At 42.0% G+C, this 23,328-nt stretch overlaps 1 protein-coding gene across 1 annotated transcript in view; it reads right to left on the bottom strand.

The window, feature by feature from the left end:
• EBF2 (EBF transcription factor 2) overlaps positions 1–23,328 on the bottom strand; it is a 126,810-nt gene that overhangs the window by 33,913 nt on the left and 69,569 nt on the right. Inside the window, exon 7 of the mRNA XM_088179832.1 lies at positions 1,882–1,963. Coding sequence (XP_088035958.1) covers positions 1,882–1,963 — 82 coding nt within the window. The remainder of the gene's footprint in view (positions 1–1,881; positions 1,964–23,328) is intronic.

Here is a 23,328-nt window from a genome sequence, read left to right as displayed (position 1 = left end):
TAACAATGAGCACCTCTTTTTTCCTCCTGTCTTATCATCTCTAAAAAACACAGAGTGAAGAAGTCACTGCAGTCTCTTTAAACTGCTGGTGAAAAAAATTAGGTTGGTCAGGAATTTTTCTTCAAATTTCTTCGTGCTCCAAAACAAAAGCTAATAAATCTTTTTTAATATTTTTTTGTCTGCACTTCTTTAATTTTTCTGAGCTTTCAAAAGCTTTCGCTTTACAGGATTTCTCGTAAAAGTTGAAACTTTTTTTAATTATTAAATTTTTCATTGCTAGCCGAAGCGGAAGGAAAATAAAAATCACTTTTTCTAGGAGAACACATTTTGATGGAAAGTCTGAAGCAACTCAGTAAACTCCTGTGGAGTTTTTAACTCCGTTTATAAATGAGGAAACTGATGCAAGTGAACACAAAACATGAAATATGAAGCAATGGAGCATCAAATGCCAAACCTGTGGATGTCACCTTCCCTTGTCAAGGATCCACAGGAAAACCACACATCCCTCAGTGAGCTAAAATCCAATTTTTGTTAGAGGTGTGAGACAGTGAGGGCACAATAACAAGGAGAACAAGCAGCGTTTTCAAGGGTGGTCCTGGGTTCCATCAGTGAATTTTGGAGGCTCTGGATGGCAAAGGATTCGTGGAGTTCATCCAAGGCTCTCCTGGATCAAGAGCATGGATTTACCAAGGGAAGTGACCCCAGTTGGAATCAGAGATGGAAAAAGAGGGACAATGGCTCAAAGGTCACCCAGAAAATCTGGGGTGCAGCCCAACCACCCAATTTCATCCCTGGGGCTCAGCCTTGCCCCAGAGCCACTCCCAGCCCCACTTTCCTCCCCCTTTCCTGCTGGAGTTTGTAAGGCAGGAGATTTTTTTTGAATTTTTTAGAGAGAGATTAGAATGCAGGGATTGAATTAAAGCCATTGCATGGGTTGAAGTTTGTTAAACCTTTACCTCACAACAACTATTAACTACTTCACTTTTTAAAAGAGGAACATAACCCAAAAATGTGAGAACCTCAGAGCACCCAGAGGTGCCCAAATCCTCCCCCTTCCCAGTGCCCTGACCCCACACCCAGGCTGCCAGGGCTGGGCCCTTCCCCTCACTCTTTACCAGGGGCTGAGCTACAGGTGAAAGCTTCTCATTTATTAATTTTTTATTTATTTATTTTATTTTAGAGCTGCCCAAATGTGAGGGATGGGAGCTGTGCCTGGCCCTGCTCTCCCCACTGCCCCTCTCCCTCTGCTCTGCCGTTTCTGGGAGCTGGAATTCACAATCCAGTGGCAGATTTCACTGCACAACAGCTGGGTCAAGGTCCCAGGGGGGCTTGTAGCTTTTGCTGTGAGATCTTAAAGTGACCATCACTATTTTGGCTTCTTTGGTTTGTTGCTTTTTTTTTTTTTTTTTTAAGCTGAAGGGAGGATTTGAGAGTGTTAGAAAGCAAAGAAAAAAAAAATAACAGGGAAAGAGGTAGGAAATGAGGAGGTTGCTCGTGTAGCACGTACAGAGCTACTTTGAAAAATTCTGAGGCATCTAAATATCACAAGCACGATCCCTGCTGTGGGCAGCTGTATGTGTGAGTGCTTTGCCCGAGGGTGTCAAATCAAATATCCACTGCTGGTTGGTACAGTACAGCACTTCCCCCTGGGGATTCAGGGTGGAAAAAGAGGGAAGGGAGAAAAAAAAAAAAAAAAAAAAAAAAAAAAAAAAGGGAAAAAGAGGTTTAAACACAACAAATGGAGAAAAAACTTTAACACTGTCTGATATGGCTTTTCATAGATTGTCATCGTGTTTATTAGGAGCAACGTGGGAGAGAGGAGATGGGAAAGGAAAAGAAGAACAAAGGCAGGCAGGTTAATGCTGAGCCTTTAGGACTTACCTGGAACCGTCTCATATCTCTGGGGTTTCCTGCTGTTTTCAAGCAATTCTGATTGCACTTGAGAAAAAATTTTAGGAAGAATCTGGAAAGATAAAGAACCACGTCACTTCTATTAACCACAGCAAGAGGTGTTGTTGTATTCTGGTTTTAAATGTACAGGAGGTGATTTGCAGGAGGGTGGATCTTACAGGGCTACAAAAATTTCTAAAAAACACAAACGGAACAAACTCTTAACAAAAACAGAATTTACAAAAAACAACAGGTCAAGTGTGACTGAAATCCACCGTGGTGTGAGTGAAGATCATTGCTCTGATCTGCACCCATTCCCTCTCTGCAGGTTTGGCCACACAATTTCAGTCCCTTCCTTTTTGTCTCCCTCACATCCAGGGTCTTGCTTTGGCTGTCTGGAGGGATTTTCCATGAGACAGTGCAGCAGGAGAGTGGTGTTGTGGAAACCACAAAACCAACAGGGCAGCTCCGAGGCAGATAAGCTTGGAACGATTTGGGATGCAGGAAAAAAGCCAGGAGTAAACACAGATCAGAGAAGAATCTGATGAGGTTTCATCCTGATGATTTTTTTTGTGTGTGTGTTTTTTGGTTTTTTGGTTTTGTTTTTTTTTTTCTGATGAAGATTCCAGTCCCTAAAGCAGAGGAGCAAAACTGCCAAGAGCCCAGATTATTCCTACCTGGATTTTGGGGGGAGGATAAGGAAAACACGAGCTCAAGTGGAACATGGCTGTCCCAGCAGAAAACCCCATTAATATCCCACAAAGTTCTCGTACCAATTATTTTTGCCCTGTCACAAACACCCATCCTCACATGGTTTATTATTCTGTAGAGTTTAGTTTGTCATGTACCCAAAGGTGAACCTCCAGCCTGCTTGGTGACTCAGCCAACACTGCAAGGAGATTTTTAGAGTTTAGAAATATTAAGCAGGATTTTTTTTTTATTTATTTATTTTTTTTTTTGCCCCTTAAAGCTATTCCACCAAATTTTGTCTCACATCCACGGAGGAAAGGATTCACCCCTTTGTTTTCTGATTGAATCTGGACGTTTTAGAGGTAAAGAAACTGTGTGAAAAGCTACAGTTGCTGGATTAAAACCAAAACAAACAAGTTTTCAAAATTCAGGCACAAGCAAGAATTTTTTTGGCATCCTCTGTTGCAAGTGAAAAATATTCTCAGTGATTCTTTCCGTTTCTATTTGTCAGACAAGATGGTTTTAACGGCAACAATTGTAATTAAAAAAATAAATCAAAGACTTCGAGATAGATTTAGAAGGGAAAAGAGTCAGGTACAAGAAAAAATAAATAGTTGAAGAATTGATTTCGAATACAAAGAACAAGTTATTTATTTCTTTCTCTTGCCGAGTGCTTTCCTTAAAAAAAAAAAAAAAAAAAAAAAAAATCTGCTTTTGCAGTAAGTTAAAGTCCCAGGTGAGCCAGGCCTATTTCCCTTTCTGTTACTATGACAACGATTTTTTACCGCAGTCCCTAAGTCCCTTCAGAACTCACACATTCATGCCTTGAATTAGAACTTTAAAGGAGAAAGATGGATATTTGCCGGGTTTACCAACACCACCCTCCAAAGCAGCCCCTGCACGAGACAATAACACAGAAATCTGCTCTCCCCTTGTTAGTGCCACTTCCTCTGCGCTGCTCCCACCACGAGATTTCTCCTCCATCTGCCCCAAAATACAAAGGAAAAGGCACGGGTTGGATCCGTTTGTGTGCTGCTTGAACGAACAAAAACCCCCTCCGAAAACCTCACCCGCAAAACAGACCCAGATTGTGCCATAAAAAAATATACAAAATCCACCCTGCCGGGGATTTTTAATTAAAATATTCTAATTTTTAACGATTATTTCCTTAAATCTCTCGCAAATAGAGGAGGTATTTTTAAAATGTTTATTTTCTCGAGGTGAAAGCGTTGTTTTCTTGATATTTCCTTCTTGTTTCAGATCTCCCTGGAGCAGGACATGGGAGGTTCAGCAGGAGAGAGTGCTCAGCTCTCAGAGGGCAACTTCTCCCCTGGCCTCCAGACTAAAAATCCTACAGAAATTCACGCCTTGGGAGCAGCACTGAATATATTTTATTAAATAAATCCTGTCGAGTCCGTGCTAAAACCTGTGACCTCTTTCATATGAAAGATTTGGGTGAGATTTGATATAAAAATAAAAGTTTTTCAGCAGGTAAAAAAAAATCCCCCTGCACGCCATCACCCTCGGAGATGCACAGGATAACGTGAGGAATAAACTCACAAACTCTCCTTTTTATCTTTCCCCCTTTTCTTAGAGATATATAAAAAAAAAAGAATATTTGTAGATATAGAAACAGCTTCTAGGAGATTTGCCTGCGCAAAAGAAAACTCCAGAATGGACCCAAACTGTAAAATGAACCAAAGCAAGGAACTTTTTTTGTGAAAATCAATGAGGTGCTGGCTGATCGTTCTGCAGGAAAACCACAACAACAACAACAATAAAAAAATCCACAAGTTGTTACTTTGAAGGAAATATAAAACAAATAAAGCAGGAAAATGGCCAGCTTATTTTTTAATGTTTGTAATGCTTGCATCCCTTTTGATTGAGAGGAGAAAAATTATCAGCATGGACCAAAGAATGAAGAAAAGGAGCAGGGAAAGGTGGCTGGGGGAGAAGTTGGGGTGGGCACAGATCCTGGGGGACCGTGAGTGACACAACCCCTAAAATGCAGACACAGAGAGGCAAAAATTCCAAAAGAACATTTAACTGCATCCACGAGCAAACTCAGCAACACGGCGTGGCGAGGAACGAAAATCTCCTTTTTTTTTTTTTTTTTTTTTTTTTTTCCTGCTAAACACCAGCAGAAAATCAGGGTTCAGACCCCCAGCAAACACAAACCAAGAGCACACTTGAAAATGAAGCTGCGTTCCAATTAAATCCGGGTTGATTTGTGCCGAGGGGGGGCAATGACCATTAAAAAAAAACCCAAAAAAACCCCAAAAACACAGAAAAACAAAATTTCCCTTCTCCCTGAGCTGCCGCAGCGCTGAACGTTCCCGATGCTCCCCGAGTGCTCTGCACCAAAAAAAAAAAACCATCCAAACCACGGAGCCCCAGCCTGGATTTTAATTTGGGTAAATTTGGGGGATCCCACTGAGGTGTCTTAGGGGTGCCCTGACTTTCTGGAATTGCTGAACCAGCTCAAAATGCTGAAATTCCTGCTGCTTTAAGAGATCACCAAATTGCCTTGCACACTTCACAAAGTGCTGGGTTTGTTCTCAGTTAGGAATATTCACTTTTTTTTTTGCTGAAATATTGGAGATACTGAATATGCTGGTCCCTCCTATTACCCCAAAATTCAGATTTAATTTCGTTTAGCTGCACGCACACAGGGATTTAAATTTTTTTTTTTTTTTTCAAGTCGAACCACATCTTTCTTTTTCTCTTTTTCACAATTCCTCCAGCCAAATTTGAGCTGCAAGTGGGCACCTGCATGAAGTATTTGGAAGGCTGATATATATATATATATACACTATATATATATATATGTGTGTGTGTATATATATATTTAAGAGGTTGCATCTGGGAAAGGCATTAATATTTATTGCAGAATTAGAATAAAAATGACTTGGGGGGAGCAAAGAGGATGGAAGGTTTAGCACTAAATGAAGCTGATTTAGGGGTAACAGGAGAATTGCAGAAAGATTTTTATTAATTTCTTTAAATGAGACACTTTAGCCAGTTTTTGGCCTTAACCTAGATAATAATCAAAAATAAAATAATAATTTTTTCAGAACGGGATTATAAAAAAAATCAGCTGATTTTGATGTTTCTTGGCCAATCTTTGGCCTTGCTAAGGAGACAGAATTAGGTGGGAGTTTAGGAAGTGACTCTGGCTCCAGCCAAGCAAAGGAACCTTGGCCCATCCTCTCGATATTTTCAGGGTGGTGGGGGAAAAATCTGAACACATTTCAAGAATTCCCCCTGAAAACTCTGGCATTGCTATAGAAAAGCTGATTGACTTCATGCACAGACATAAAATTAATTAAGATACAAGTCCAGATTTCTGTCCCTGTTGCCTCTCTCTTGTTGGGTACACATTGATGCATTTAAGAGGTTTCCAAAATGCCATTTTAAATCTGCCTCCCTCTATTTTAGAGCTTTTTAAAAGTTACTGCTCCTCCTGCTGGGAGTTCCCACCGAGCCCAGGAGTTCAGCTGATGAATTCAGTGCCCCTTTTCCACTCCATACCAAGTCACTGGTGCCAGCTCAATAATTTTTTAGTATTTTTTTAGTAAATCCTTGAGGAATCCTTGGTGGGGGAGCAGCAGGAGAGCTCCGGACACAGCTGAGGGGTGCTTGGACATGGAGAAAGGGTGAGAGCAAATTAATCCAGGTCTGGCATCACTTAAACTCTTCCCAAAGGAGTTTTTGACCCACAGCCCCATCTTAGCTGCCTGTGCCCAAATTGTCAGGTTCTGTACCTGGCTAAAACTGGAACTTTGTGTTCCACACCTCTGAGGATTTTTATCCACCTCAGATGAGGGAGAAGAATCAAATTGACCTCGATCAAATCCTGCTGGAGTCACAAAAATCTTCCTGCAGCAGGACAAGCAGAAGCCCTAAAGATAAGCCCCACGTGCAGTAGAAGGTGTAATATAAAATTTAAAAAAAATCATCAATTAATAATTTTTTTCCTCCATCCATCTTTTATGCTTCATTAAAATAGAGGTGCAGAATCAAGAGGTCCAACATTGGCTGTATATTGGGAACAGCCTCTGGATAGTCCTAAAATTCTGGGTACACCTAAAAATTCTCCCTTATAAAGCAAATAATTCTGGATTTTTGGGGTTGCTGTGGAATTTGGACTTGTGGCCTCAGTGATTTTTTGGCGTGAGAACACACCTACCATCTAGAATAATTCTGATTTATGCTTACCAGCAAATCCTGTGATCCCAAAATCTAACAAAAATATAAAGATACAATGCAATCCTGCTTAAATAATTCAGTGCTTCCAAAACAGCACTGAGAGGAAACAAAGGAAAAAAAAAAACAGAAGTTGTTATTATGAGTATAGGTTAAACAATATTAAATTCAAATTTACTGAGAGGTGCAGAAGTGTTGTTATTGCAGTGAGGGCCTGACTCCAACTCCTCAGAGCAAGGGAATTGAGGATCAGGGCAGATCCTCCCCCCAGGGCACCCAGGGGTGCCTTGGCATGGCCAGCTCTGAGACAAACGTGGCCAGTGACCCCACACAACCCCAAATTCCTGCCTTGCAAAGGGCCACATCTGAAGGTGGCTGCTTCAAATCAATTAATTGTATTTATTTGCTAACACCATCCTGATTTTAATGAACCTCACAGTAGAAGGCTTCTTTGTAATCTGAATATTTATCTCTGGAGTAATCTCGATCTATTATGTCAGGGTGTGTTATTAGGGAGCTGATGAGAAAAATTTCCTTTTTTTTTTTTGCAGCAGTTACAGTCAGTGTGGGATCAGGCAGGGCACAAAGGCACTTTAAATGAACGTTCACCTTCCACTGTGTGAGAAATGAGTGGGGTTATTGCACGGAGCCAGAGTATTTATATGATACTCCACAAACAGCAGCTAATTAATCTTCACAAAACTCCTGTGCATAAAGTGTGAACCCAGTTTAACAAACGTGAAAACCAACATATGTAGGTCAGGAGACTTCTCTGAGTGTGTCAGAGATTCACTGGGAGAGAAGGGAGCAGGAGCCACAGGATGAGATCCCAATCCTGGGCCACGAGAAGAGCAGTTGGATGCTCATTTGTCACTTGGGTTTTTTTTTTTTTAAATAAAAAGGCTCCAGTTGCACAAAAAAAACCCCAACCAACCAAAAAAAAAACAAACAAAAAAACCCCAAAAAACAAAAAACAAAAAAACCCACAGCAACAAAAAACCCACAAACAAACCAAAAAACAACAACAACAAAAAAAACCAAAAACAAAACAACAACAAAAAAAAGAAAAGAAAAAAGAAAAAACAAACAAACAAAAAAACCCAAACAAACAAACCAATCAAAACCACACACACAAAAAACCCAAACCAAACCAACAAACAAAACCAAACCAACCAGAAAGCATTAACACAATTAACACTATGCCTGTTATTCCTACCCCAACAAAATCCTCATTTCCTGATGGGACAAACCAGAAACTCTTCTCCATCCTCTTGCCTTGACTCAAAATAATTTCTTTCAGTCTGGTTAGATTTTTTTTTAATAAGTGGCTTTTCTTGCAGTCACTCACTCCAATGTAGATTTTGGGTTTAAAGTTTAAGTTTTTATGTGGGGACATTATTTAGGGCCTAATTCCTGAAATGGAGAAGGCAGAAGTGTCTGATTTCCTCTGGCCCTGAGTTCAAAAAAGCCAATATTGGAGATTGGTTTGAAAAAGGAACAAAACCAAGAGCAGGGAATCAGCTAAGGGAGCCCAAGACGTTTGACCAACTTAAAAATCAACTTTAAAACTACAGCATGGCAGAACCCATCTTAAAACTGCCTCAAATTATGATTTTTTTTGCTGTGCCAACACATCCTGCTCACACTTGGGTAAGTAATAATCTCTAGAATGGATTAAAGAAGACATGGGGTGAAAATATCCTGTATTTCAGAGAGAACATTGCACACAAGTCCACAGCAATGGATCCATGTGCAGCTCCCAGTCCTTTCCCTCAGAACAATTCCTCAAATATCCCCTCTCTCTGCAGCCTGGAACAACTTATTTCTCTCCACCCTTTACCTAGTGGGTTTGGTTTTTAAAAAAAAAAAACAAAACCTTAGTTTCAAACCAATAATAACTGAATATAAACCTTAGTTTCAAACCAATAATAACTGAATATAAACCTTAGGTTCAAACCAATAATAACTGAATAGAAACCTTAGGTTCAAACCAATAATAACTGAATAGAAACCTTACTTTCAAACCAGTAATAACTGAATATAAACCTGCAATGTGTCACCCAATCTCCAAAGGCGTCAGGATATTTGATATTTATTTTCTGTGGATTTTCCGTACGTTTTGCAATTTTCATCTCTGAAGCAGATTGTGTCCCCCTCGTTCAGAGCAGGAACACCCCCACAACTGCAATTCCCACTCTTTGGGGTAAATAAATGCTGCTTCTGCTGCAAAATGATCCCATTTTCCAGAAATAAGGGCTGTGGGGAGTGCCCTGCCAGGTACCCAGGCACTCATTTCTCGGTGCTCAATGTATTTTATTTCCCATGGCCACATTTGCTAAGGGGACAAAAAACCAAAATCTCCAAGGAAAACCTCCTTGTTTGTGCACTCTGATGAGAACCTGACACCATTAATGAAAATAATAATTGAACTCTATGGGCTCAAATTGAAAATGAAACACAACACTAACAGTGTTTGTAATTGCAATTGTTCTCCAAAAAGTCTTTGGAGGACTCTTTGCAATTTGAGCAGTTTCCCCTTTATCCTTGGGGCTTTCCCCTTTCCTCCCACACCAAAACTTTCCACTAACTTCCAAGACAATAGGTAAAAGCTTATTTATCCTGTAAGATCCATATTATTCATGCCATTTGGCACGGGCCCAAATGCCAGAGCATTTTCAAGAGTCAATAGGCAGGGAGGTAATAGAGGAGAGGATTGGGCTGATGGGCTGTTGAAAGGGACCTTCAGATAATATTCCCTGGTTTATTACGATGTCTGTGGGCTCCGACTGTGCTGGGCCACGTTGTGAAATTGTTATTGGGGAAGGGAAGGCACAAAGGACAGCAGGGAGGGAAGGATTTTGTGCGTCTCAGGGATGGGGAAGTTGAGGCACGGGGAAATTCAGCTCCTGCCCCGTCACACAGAGCAAGAGCCACATCCCATTGCTGCCACCACGCTTGGGATTGGACTGGTTCTTTTTAAGAGTGGTACAAATTTTCATAGAGCTCGTTGCCTCCACACAGAACACCCGGCAGGGTTTGGAGAATTCTTGTTCTTTGCACTCAGCAGCACACACAGGATTTGGAGCTGGGCTGTGACACCAAACACGGGCCCAAGGATGCTCTGCTTAAACCCAGCCACTTTTGGCATCCCTTCATCCTCAGAGCTCTGCACAGGTGCAAATTTATCTCCAGATCCACTCTGCAAAGCCTGCAGATCCCACGAAGGCTGGCACAGGGGTTAAAGGAGCACACACTCCAATCCCCACTCTTTTTTTTAATTTTATTTTCCATACAAAGAGAAATCTACAATTCCTTCCTCTTGTGACTCTTCCATCCTCCCAGCCCATCTCTCTCCAAATCCTCAGTCTGCTGAGCCATGCTAGGCTGAGCAGTGAGCACCAATTGCAGCAGTGGCCTCTCTCTGCTGGCTCTGCTGGTTTTTACTGACTCTGCCAGATGGCAGAGCCCGAAACACAAAAAATCCCGACCCCGCAGTCAATACAGAACTTGGAAATAACTTCCCAGCCACGCCAGGAGATCACAGAGCTGCACTGATGGGAACATCAGGGATGGAACCAAGGTGAGGCTCCCATTTTACACCTGCCAGAGTGGGTATGGCTCAGCTCAGAGCTCTCACTCGTTTGTGGAGGGATCGGTCCCCAAACTGGGCTTGTGTGGAATAAACGCGCCCTCATTCATTTGCTAAAGAGGCAGATTTGCATGGCAGCAGCTCGGGATGCAGGCACGCTCTGCTCCTCCCTTCTCCGGGGCCATTCAGGGGCTGGATTTGCACCTATTGTACTTGTGGGTGCAGGCACAGATGACCTTGAATGCGAACATTGGTGTAACATTATATTCCTATGACAGATTTATGGGTTGGCAGATAGGGGTGCATTCCTTCCCTAAGACAGGACAGCATCCAATGTTTGTTAGCATCATTAAACTAAAACTGACTTTTCACCTGCTCCCATACCATATGCAGCTGCAAATTTTTAAATTAAACTATGAAGCCATGCATAAATTTACATATATTACAGACTAGCCTCTCCATTTAACATGCAAATGTACTCCAATGTTTCAGAACACCTTCTGTCGCTAATTAATTTGCTGAATTATAATTAGACTAATCCTGCATAATTAATAAGCACAGATTTTTTTTTAATTTCTAAGCAGCTTGATGAGATCATTCACTTCCTTCTATAAACTGCTAAGTAACTGTTAAAAAAAATCTGGAAAGAACATATGTGAAAAGGTATGTTTGATGTCGCATACAAATTCAAACTAGCGGGCAGGCTTCAAGAAAGTCAAAATTAATAGAGGTGTGTGCTTGAAGAGACCATCAGCACGTTATTTTGGGGGGCATGGAGCAAGATTTTCCGTGTCTGTTTTATTCCTGGATTTTTTTTTTTTTTTTTTTTTTTCGCTTTTACCTCTCAGACTGTCCAAGATCAGAGAGGGAGCAGGGCAGGATGAGAGAGGCTCGTGTAGGATCAGGAGATGCTCTGATGCCACCCCACGTCGTCCCTCAATCCCTCAATCCCTCACCCCGGACACGCTGGGTGTGGATCAGCTCCTTTGATGGGATTTGGAATTGTTTTCATCCCGGCTGCCAAAACCAACCGAGAGCATTCTAGAGAAACAATTAAGTGCTATTAGCACCGGGTTCATTCTCCACTGATTAAAATGAAAGGTTTTGCTTTCATGCTGGAGAGCTGCAGAGAAGGGCACGTGCCACAGCAGCTTTAAATGGGCTGGGTTAGAGGCCACAAAGTGAGGCACAAAGAACCCTGGTGCTTAAAACTGCCCAGTCTTCAAATCTAAAATACCTCTTCCTAAAATACCTCTTCCTAAAATACCTCTTCCTAAAATACCTCTTCCTAAAATACCTCTTCCTAAAATACATCTTCCTAAAGTACATCTTCCTAACTAAGATATATCTTCCTAAAATATAACTTCCTAAAATATATCCTCCTAAAATATACCTTCCTAAATTATAACTTTCCAAAATAATCATGCAAGGGCAAGAGGGAAATCCTGAACATCCCAGGATATCGTGCAAACAAGGGTGCCCCCAATAATGAGTGTTAGATTTGCAAACATTTTCTGGAGCCTCATTCCCTGTGTTTATTATTGGGATGTGGTATTTCAGCTCTACTGCTCCTCGGTTTTTTTTTCCCCCTCACTCCTCCTCAAATTCAGCACCACCACCATCACCCTGTGTTTGTCTCAACTGTGAGTAAGCAAAATCTGTGACAAGACTTCCTGATTCCCAACGAAGGAAGCAAGAAAAAAAATTAATTATTATCTGAGGAAACTGCTGAACCACTTCAAGTCTTTGAAGGTGGCTTGTCTGCTGCAGACAATGCATGGAACATCCTCATCAGGCACTTCTGCCTCAAGTTTCTGTTATTTTTTATTAACTTGGACAAGTGCCCTTCTTCAGATAAATATATCATTTAAATTGACCTGGGCTCTGCATAAACAGAAAACATAAAAGCTTAAACGGGACAAGTTCTTGGCACTGTGTGCCAACCAAGCCTCTTTCTAGTATTTCCTACTGGACAGTCCATAGGAAATCATTCTTTTTTTTAAAATAGAAATCAAGCCAAACAAATTTTTTGGCCCAAGGAAGACTTGAAATTATTCTGCTGTGCTTGAACTCGTCAGAATCTCCCCAGAGCAGAGAGGAGCTTTCAGTTGAACAAAGGTCTCTCTTTGGGGGAAGAAATATCATCTTGAAATTAAAAATACAGAAAAACTGCACTCTTGGAATCCTGTCCACTCCCAAAACACAGCAATATCATGAAATCACCACAGGACTGAACACGGAACAGCTCTAACAATTCTGTGTTATAAATTTACACACAGCCCCAATAGAAGTTGTTTTCTTAATGGCCACTGGACACATCACCAGCTGACAAAGGGAGTTAAAGAGGAACAAAGAAAACATTTCTCTGCCTCGTCCATCTCCATTTCTTGCCTTCCAATATCCCAACTCAGCAGACAGAAAAGATGTAATGAGTTAAAAAAAAAAAATCAGGATTAGGTCTGTATTTTTTCCCTCCACGTTTCTGCCTGCACTTATTGTTTTTTTTTTTTTTCAAACCATGGATGAATTGGCCCAAAGATATCTAGGTCACATGGCTGAGGCAGAATTAGAATCTGCATCTCCAGAGCCGTGGTTCTGCTACACGAGCAAGTCCTTGCATTCTTTAAAGTTATTCCAGTTTTTTCAGAAGAAGAGATCCTGCAGAAACAGCACGGGGCCAACCCCAAATATCAACACCCACATCTTTCAGATTTCTGATGCCCAGAGCTTCCAACCATTCCCCAGTTCTTTGGCCACGGAATCTGACACAGCTGAGACGATTTTTCACTTTTTTGTTGTTTCAGCTGCTGATAAAGATCGTGTGTGTGCACATCTGCCTGTGTACGGAGATGCAATTTTGCTTTAAAGAGAAAAATTCTGAACTCTGAACCCCACCTTTTCCTATATTTTAACATATATCCTCAGAAATCCACTCATTTTCCAGAGACTTTGTATTTTAGACACGGATGCACCATCTCGAGTTTATGAGGAACAAGAAAATACGTTACATGCTGTAAAAAAATTAATACATTTCAAGTGATCCCACCCTGGACTGCAATCATTTCATCCATCCCTGGCTACTGGCCTCCAAATTTAATTAACCTTTGATGTAGCAGGTACAGAGACCAAAAAAGCAGCAGGATTTTGGGGTACAAACTCTGTGAACTGGCAAAGAGGGGTGAGGTATCCGTGGAGAAAGTTGATATGATTTTTTCAGGATTTTAACATGGGGCTGTAGAAAAGGGCAGGAGGTTGTGGGAAGGACCAGGACAAGCTCTAAGAGAAGATTTCATGCAAGAAGATCAACCACAAGCGCCAAATCTCAGCTCCAGAACAGCCCCAATATTCCTGAAATACATCACCAAAACCATATTCCTTAGAAATGCTTTAAACTGAGTACCCAGAAATCTCAGTGAGGGAAAAATCCAAGCCCTTGGGCGGTGCCTTTGCTGGAAACTCGTGGCTGCAGGAAGTTATTTCACACCTGCAGGAGAAACTGCTTCCCTTCCATGCCTGTCCCTCACGTGTGCACACACACACACCCACACACCCCACGTTGAGCAGAGAAAAATTGCTTCCTGACCTTCCCAGTGATGAATTCACACCCTGGAGCATGGGATTGCTTTCATTTTGATGTGTGTGTGCAGCACCTATTCCCACGTGGCTGCAGACAATGCACAACCTGCTGCTCACCTGAGCAAACAGAGCTCGGGGCTGGCTTGAGCAGGAATCCTCCTCCAGGACATGGAATTCTGGTGAGGGAGCTGCTCCTTCTGCACAGGTTTTGTTGGGAAGGTCACAGCTTTGATTTTCCCCTTGATCGTGCCAGCCTGTCTGTGTATTGGTGTCTATAGATATGTACACAGCCTATCTGTGTGCATATTTAGCAAGTTTTTGTGTTCAGCTACAAAGATTTTGTCTCTGGCTGGAGCCAGGAGCACTCCCAGGGCTGCTGGGAGAGACCCTAAATGAGCACTTGGTGATTTCACCTCCTGACCTTCCACCCACTGCAAGTGCAGGTGCATTATTTTTCCCCACCAAATGCAAAAATATCTCATTCCTGGGCCCCTTTTCCATGGTGATTACAGAGCTGGCTTTGGACTCCAAATGTCCAAAGGGGGCTACAAGGATGGGGAGAGGCAGCTGAGGGCGCTGGATTGTTCAGCTGGAGAAGAGGAGGTTGAGGGGTCAGCAGCTCCTCTCTGTTCTCTGTGACAGGAACAGGACCAGGGAATGCTGGAGCTGTGTCAGGGAGGAACAGGTTGGATTTTGGGAAAGGATGGATTTTGGGAAAGGATGGATTTTGGGAAAGGTTCTTCCCCCAGAGGGTGCCCTGGGCACTGCCCAGGCTCCCCAGGGAATGGGCACATTCCCAAATCTGCCAGAGCTCCAGGGGAGTTTGGACAGCCCTCCCAGGGATGGCCAGGGTGGGATTTTGGGGTGTCTGTGCAGGGCCGGGGGCTGGGCTGGATGATCCCAGTGGGTCCCTTCCAGCTCAGGATATTCCAGGATTCTGCATCTCCTCGAGGGGAATTGCAGGAGGCTGAACACTGTGGGTAGTTTGGGACAAGCTGAGTGACCAAACTTTCTGTCCCCAGCCAGTTTCTGATCACACAACTCCCTCCAGTGATGGACAAAGACCCCAAATCCCCAAAAGCCTCCCAAAGTAACCAAGAGCTCACCCAGAGCCCACCCAGAGCTGGTCATTCCCACCCGGGGTTGTTTGGGGTTGGTTTTAATTCCATGAAGGGAAAACTTCTGCAAGGCTCTGCTTTGTGACCAGACTAATGAGCTCGTGTGAGGGCTCCAGATGTTTCCAAACACATCCTTCACTAAACTTCAAATCCTGATATTCCCCCCCAGTTTGTGGAGATCCCAGAGATCTGCAGAAGTCAGAGATGAGGCTCAGTGGAGTCTGGCAGTGACAAAGCTGGACACAAACCCACACTAAACCGAGCTAGAAAGACTTGTCAGGGAGACAAGCCAACCTAGTTTATCTCCTGGAGATGTCCAACATACCCCTGTGCACAGGCACTGCATGTTTGATGAGCAGGCACACACACACACATCCACGAGAGCACAGACTGGCAGCCAACAGTTGGCTCCTTGATTGGAAAATCCTCCTGTTTGAAAGCCTCGAATAACAAGGTACAGTTCCAGATGCATCATCACAACGTGCTCTGCACTGACAAAAGGTCTCTTGGCAGTTCCCAACTTTAGGATTTCCTGCCCAGGTCCCTGGTGAACTGAGAGCCTGATGTGTGCAGTGAATTTGGATTTTTTTTTTTTCTTACTTCCCAAGTTCGACTGCAGGATAATTCCTAGAGAAAAGTTTTTGAGTGCCTGAAACATTTGCTGGATGTTTTCTTCATTTATTTAATCCAGATGTTTACATTTTAAATAATTGAGAAGCTGCTATGGTAAATAGACATCAAGGAAGGCTAATGGGAGTCGTGCTGTCATTAGGGAGAACTTGTAGGATGAGACACTGGATAAGGACTCAGTCCCTGCAGTGTCAGGATGGGTTAGGGGAGGGAAGGAGTGCAGCTTGTTGGAAAACATTAAATCAGTGCAATCCCTGACACCCAGAGAGATCCTGAGCAAGGTTTGACACAAAATGCACAGAATTCCTAAGGGAAAATAGACCCTGAGCTTTGCCATTGCAGAAGCTTCTGTTTCTTTATATGGTTTGATTTTTTTAAAAAAAATTAAATTTATTTTTAAAAATTTAAATTTAAAATTTAATGTCCCCATTTCTCCACTTTGTAGACCCTCTCACTAAGCTCATCAAACAGCCAGGGTGGTTTCTGAGGCTCCCAAATGAAAAGCTGCAGTTGTTGCTTGACTTAAGCCCAAGCAGGGTTGCTTTGATTGAAGGTTTCAGGGCTGACAGTGAAAATCTCAGTCCCAGGGAATATTTATTCTACTCAAAGCACTGGAAATTTGCTGTCCTAATTTTTGCCTCGATACTTAAACTCCCATTTCATTTTCATTTAAAGCTCCTAAAACCAACCTTAACCTCACTGGAGTCAAGGCAGTATAAGAGGAACTAACAAAATGTTCAGGGGTGATAAATTAGTTTTTTTATAAATTGATTTTTAAAAATCACTCTTTAAATTCCTCTGCTGTGCCTGAGGATGGTGACAGCCTTGTGATGGTTGAACTTTCTGCTGTTTCTTACAGTTTTTTTCCCCTGATTTTCTCAAATACTCTCAGCTATGAAAAATCACACAAAAATTGTTAAGTTATAATAATCTGGAGCAGGTAAAGACTTTTCCCTATGAAATCAGCTCCTGTCTATTCCCTCTCCACTCCACTGCACAACTGAGTTTTCCCCCAATATGCAGGAAGATTTCAATGACTCCACACGATGATGTAATCCCCTGTAAAGGCTCCTTTGGAGCTGTTAGGAAGTATCTCCTGGAATATCTGTGCAACAGCAATTTTACAGGCATTCTGTTCCTCTGGGCCTAAAATCCAGCTTAAAAGGAGCCAGCAGGAGAGGGGAAAATGCTCCATAAAAGACCAAAAGATTTTCAAAGGTGTTTTTTTGCTACCAAGAAAATTAACTCTGCCAAGTTTCTTCATGCCTAAGTGTCCAATTCCAGCTCTGGTGAAAGCTGTGAACTCAAAGAGCCCCCAAAACCACCCCAAAATCCCAGCCTGGGTTGGGTTTGCACTGGGAGATGCCTCTAAAGAGTCTCCATAGGGGAATTTGTGCATCATTTTTTGCAGGACAATTCCAGCAACATTTGCCTTGTGAGACCTTACAGCCAAAAAATTCAGTTCAACACAGAGATTTAGGGTTAAGTGGCTTTAAAGGCATAATTTGGGTAAAATGTGTTTTCTTGGGGACCCAGAGGCAAAACCTTACATCTCTTTCTAGAAGATGAGGATTTATTATAAATGAACTAAAAGATTTGCACATTTTAATGCTTGTCCTACAAGGATGTGCCACAGCTCTGAAGCTCTTGGGGTTTAAATCTATTGATCACACTCATAAGAAATCATCAAACCAAAGAATGCCAAGGCACAAACTCTGATCTCTGCCAGGACACTTAAAAATTTTTAGAAAATTAGTCAGTTCCTTTAATAATAGATCCCAAATCCCTCCCTTCTCCACTCCTCTTTTTCCTCTCTACCTTCCACCAAAAAAAAATAAAAAAATTGAACAGTTTCAGTCTAAATTCTGGTTTTGTAATCATTCAGTGAATGCCAACATAATTTTTTGTTGCTTAATTAGACTACTGATTTGGAGGACAGCTTAGGAAAACATTCACTACAATTCTTGAAATGAGGCATTAGAAACCATTTAATCTGTCCTACATAATTACTTTGTACTTATCCATTAGCAAGTAAAATATTAGGGGGAAAGTGTCTTTTACACACAACAGAGCATTTCTTTCTAATAAAATAAAAGCCTGCTCATTTTCTTCCCATGTTGAGTAAGCTCACAGTCCTGAGCACCTGAGCAAAAAAAATAATAGGGCAGTTATTATTCTTGGCACTGTTTGTGTGGAGCTCAGAAAAGGACAAAACTCTGGGAAAAAGTGGAATTCTTTTCCTGCATGGTTTTTCCTCTCCCATTCCCTGCCATGGTTTGGTTTGGCTCCCTGTGCCTGCCTGGGACTGGGGACTTGTGAAAATCTTTCCCTCTCGGTGACAGGAATTATTTTTACTGTCCAAGGCCTTTAAAGAGGGATCCCAGCAGTTATAAAAAGAGCAGGAGACAGAGCAGTTCCTTTCCTGAGCCCCCAAGGATCCAGCAATGAGGGGAAATCAGCTCCAAAGCCTCGCTTGGATCCAGCAGAAATTTTATTTCACCAGTGACTGCTCCCACCCCGGAGTGTCTGAAGTGGGAGGTGAAGCTGACAATAAGAAATTATTCAAAACTGGTTTATTCTCCTGGTGAATAACCCCTCCTGCTTTCTCACAACCAATTCTCCCACCATGAGCATTTTCTTCTTTTTCTGGGTGGGAGGGTGATTTTCATTTTCCTGTAGCACCCTGTGGGGAACTCCCTGCTCAGAATAAACTTTGAGGTAAATGTTTCAAACTCTTCTGTCACAGCCTTGGTGTGAATGCACCCATTTATTCACCATCCCAGTGGTGTTGGTTTTGTTTTTGTTGTAGCTGTTTACAAGAACAAATCCTGTTCTGACAAACACAAGCACCCCATCTCCATTTCTTACTTTTGAGCAGGGATTCTATGAAGATTAAGACTTAATATTCTGCTGAAGCCAGAGCTGTACCTGCAAACTCCAGGACCTGCACACATAGGAGCACCCCAAACTTTGCTCTGCATCACATTATCCTTTTTAATTACAGCAAAATTCACAGGCCTGAGCACAGAACAGTAGCAGACAGAAGAAAATAGAATGGCATTTATGATTCAGAGACCTTGTAACAAGAATTTTGGGACAATTTTCTGACAAAGCCTTACCCAGACTGGGATGGTCCAGCAGCCCTCAGGACTTCCTTGGGGATCAGCAAAGTTTGTGCTGTTATTGCCTTTCCATGTGCATTTTATGGTCAAATAGTTCCTGCCCACTGATAGCCACCAAACCTTGCCCTCTTTGGCCAAGCTGAACTTCTGAACAGACAGAAAATGATCCCACGATGGGGGAGAAATGAGATAAAACTTGGGCTTTAAAACTCGTTCCCCTTTTAAAGAGGAACTTTAAAAGTGACAGGGAACAAATATTGCGCTCACTGCAGACCAAGAACTGACACCTCAGGGCAGAAATGCACCCACCTGCAGAATAACCCTGATTAAAACACACCAATAAATACTTGGGAGGGCATTTTGGGGGTTTTTAGGGTAAAGCTGTGACTGGGCCACTGGAGATGCTTCATACAAGCCCTGCACCACGCTCTGCTCACCAGGAGGGCCATGAGCTCGGAGCTCCCCTTTAATTTACACCTCAGGCTCAAGAGCTGGAGGGGCTCAGGCTTCCAGAGAGCTTAGAATCTTTAAAATCTCCCAAAAAAATAAACTACTGCAGTCCAGGGCACCCCCCCAGCACTGCCCATTCCCTCTGAGCTAAGCACAGCCTGGCCTGGGTCTGCAAAGTGCCCAGAGATTCTGTCTCAAGTGCTCACTTTGAGACATCTGCAGATGAGCCCATTTTTTTACCAAGGACTGCTCACCTGGTCTCTTCAGTGTCTTAAATTTAAAATCGAATATTTCCAGATGTTTTAACCCAATATTTTCGTGGCTGCCACCAAAAGAGTTTTGTTTTCTTACTCAAACACCGAATTTTGGTGAGCGTGCATATGCAGAGAGGCTCAAAGGGGCGAGAGGCATAAATCATTCCAAACTGCTGCTGTAATAAATGTGGACAAATAAATAAAATTTGTCACCAGCCTAATATCACCATCAAGGTTTTGTTTAGCCACATTTCTTCCAATTTGAAAACAGTTCAATACCCCCTTTTACCTTCAAGTAGCAGCACTTAATAAACAGTGATGGATGCTTTTTATTCCCTTCCAACCCTCCCCCTTCCTCCCATTCCAGGCTTTCCTGTGTCTTTTACAAGGGGATTGTTTAGCTTGGGGGAGATGTAGATCCTCCATCCTTCTTGCATTGACATGCATCCCTCAAGGAATGACGACCATATTTAATTCATAACCCCCGTTGGCTACACAAACATACAACTTCCCATCAATTAGGCAACACAGAGATGCTGTTAAAAATCAATGAGCTTATTATTAAATATATTTTCTTTTCATGTAACAATAATAGTTATTGCCTCTCCATTGTTAGGGCAGTGATATCAGTTGGTTTAGCAGCTCTTAAAAAAAAAAAAAAAAGGGGTTGATTGCTTTTTGATCAGCTGGGGTGATATCAGAGAGTGTCAGGATATTGTGTGACAGACACCAGTGGATAAAGGTGCTAAAAAGTGACCAAATAGATGGGTTTTTTTTGAATAAAATCATCTGGTGTGAGTGGAACACAGCAGAGACTGAATATTTACCTGATTTTCACAGCTGTACACAGATCTGTGTCAGCACCAGGCACTGAGCATCCATCACACCCCATCAAAGCATGGCCAGGCTGGTATTTGTGTTCTCACTGTGGTGCATTTATCAGGAATTATTGGGATATTTTGACACATGCCACTACTGAAGGAGCTCCCTGCCTACAACAGAGATGTAAAATCCGTGCCAGCTCATGCAAAGGTTCAAAAAAAAAAATTACACACACACACACTCCACACACACACACACACACACACACACAAATAAAAAATAAAATAAAAAAAATATAAAAACCACAGTGCACAGATTTTGGCAAGTGCATCAGATGCTGTCTGGCCACAGCTGATCTGAAGCGAGTCCCCTGTAATTACGGGAGAAGGTGGAACAGGTTTCCTGCTAATTGGAAAATTCTGCAAATGGCACCACTGAAGTAAATTGACAGTCGTTAGAATATTAGCAAAATGAGGGAACTGATTAGGAAAAAGCTCAGATGTGGATTTCTGGTTTGGAGGGGGTTTTTTTTTGGTTTTGAATAGTGCCTGATTCTACCAACAAATTGATAATAAAAGCTGAACTTAATGATAACAGCTGTTATTTGACCTGGATGCAAATAGATTTGTGCAAATATGCATTCATACACATATAGGTACTGTACACACATTTATTAAGTGTATAAACACCACATTCCTGTCACTTTTCTCACATTAAGACAAATACACAGAATGTTTGCTAACTCTTTTTTTTTAGAAAAAAAAAAACAAAACAACTATTTTCCCCAAATATTTACACCTAGTAAGGGAGAAAACTGCATTTCAGGACGCCAGCAAGAGGCAGGTTCTAACGAAACCATCATCACTTCATGCCCCAAACAAACCTTACAGGGGAATTGTTTGCATCCTTAAATCTTTCAGTGGTTTTTTCTTAGGGAAAGCCGAATTTTCCATTGTGAGTGTGGTCTCGATTGACTGCTGGGGAGAATTCCAGTAGCAACTTCTCTTTGTGTTTGAGTTGGAGCTGCACAGGAAGCACAAATTGGGATTTGGCCACGGCTTTGGCCATCCATCAATGCCCCTGGTGTTTGGATTCCTGATTTTCCACCACCAGGAGCAAGGGGGAAGCAGAAGTGAGGAGGGAAAATGAGACATTCTAATTAAAGACACTCCTAGAAATGCCATCAAACCCAACCTCTGTGACTCCATCAGGAGTCTCCAGGTTCTTCCCCTACAATCCTGCTTTTAGTCTCAAAAGAATCTCCAGGAGCTGATCCTGCTCTGATTTTTTGGGAGCTCTGCCTCTCTTTGCTAAGGATTTTGGCACTGGATGATCCCCCTGGTCACTGAGACCCCTCATTTCCAGGATCCCAGACTGGATTCAGTGGGAAGGACCTTGAAGATCATCTTTTCCAACCCACAGTTCCCATCAACTCCACAAAAAGATTCTCAGTTGGCCACTGGCTTTGATGGAAGGAGGATGTTTCTGGATTTTTTTCCCTTTTTAACAAACTCAGACAATTACCTCCCTTCTTGGAAAGAATTCCAAAAGGCACTAATATAATTTAGCCAGAGATTCCTAGATGAAATTCCTATAAAATCCTTCCAATTTTAATTTTAAAATTAGATGCTATCAGTAGATTTGCAGTATTTTTTTAAACAATCCAATGGAATAAAAACACAACAGCCTGTGAAATCCTATAGACAACCCAATAAAAGTCACATTGTCATTTCATTAAGACTTTTCCTCATAACAACCACCTCAGAAATTTTTATTAATCCAAACCAGTGCAGACTATGCATTTCTACTACGAGTTTGAGATTACTTTATTCATCCCAGTGATGCCATAAACTTAATAAAAACTCCAGCCTGGAAGACTCTATCCCAGGAAGAACCAAAATAACTGCAGAGTATTCTCCTTGCCTAACACAGTGTAACCTTGAATTGATTTTAAGTATAACATTTTCAGACTTCAGAGATTTCTCTTTAATGTAGCCCTTCTTCCTGTTCCTTAAACATTTATAACATTTTATTTCCTTCAGTGTAATTTTTAGTGTAGGTTTGGTGTCTCTTATTGCACTTCACTCTTTGGGGGTTTGTTCTTCTACCTGTGTGTCATCCAATAACAGAATTTTTTTATACCTAAAACACAACTTAAAACGATAAAATATGCCAGAATTGAACAAAGAATGAGAATTTATAGTCCAGATCCAGAGTTAATTTAAATAACCATGTGTTTGGGCTTGGGGAACCTCCAGCCTGAGACACGATGGTTTATAGAGCAATTCCAGCAGAATAATATCAGTTTATATCCTGTTAAAATTCTACAGGACTTTTCTGGCTTTTTTTTTTTTTTTTTTTTTCCCCCAGTACATTTTTTTGCTTGATCTGATTAGCAGAGAACCTCCTGTTTGCATTTCAAGCATCCCCGTTTATTTTCACATATTTATTTAAACAAATCAGGCAGTCCAAACACTGCCAGCTCTGCTCTCCTCGTGGCACTCCCTGGATGAGAACACCCAGAAATTCCAAATTCCCACCCTGTAAGTGCTGCTCTGGCCACCTCAGCACCCGAGATCCTGCCCCAGAGCCAATTCCAGATTCCAAAATCTATGGGCTCATCCTCATGGGTTTTGGATCAGCTCTTTGGGTGCCAAAATCCACTGGGATATTTTCCAGCAGAGCAGATCTGCTGCTGCCTGTGGGGAAGGCCAAGGCACGATGGAAGCACACAGGATTCCCTTTTAAAATTACCGGGTGAAAGGAGAGGAATAAAGAGGTTTTATGGCTCAGTACATGATTTTTCCTTCCTATTACTGTGGATGTCGAACGTTCTATCCCAGTTTCCAGCCCCTCAGAAGGAATTCTCAGTAGAGTGACACAAAATCTTCAAGTCAGTCCTAGGAGAAGCTGGGCTTTGACAGCTTTTAGAGGAGGAACCAGACTCCTCTCCACACAAACCAGGTTCTTCTCTCCCACCT

This window comes from Sturnus vulgaris, chromosome 28 (genome assembly GCF_052056855.1).
Source record: "Sturnus vulgaris isolate bStuVul1 chromosome 28, bStuVul1.hap1, whole genome shotgun sequence".
Lineage (NCBI taxonomy): Eukaryota > Metazoa > Chordata > Aves > Passeriformes > Sturnidae > Sturnus > Sturnus vulgaris.
The sequence above is the reverse complement of the archived record's forward strand: the minus strand, read 5'-3'. Positions and strand labels throughout refer to the sequence as shown.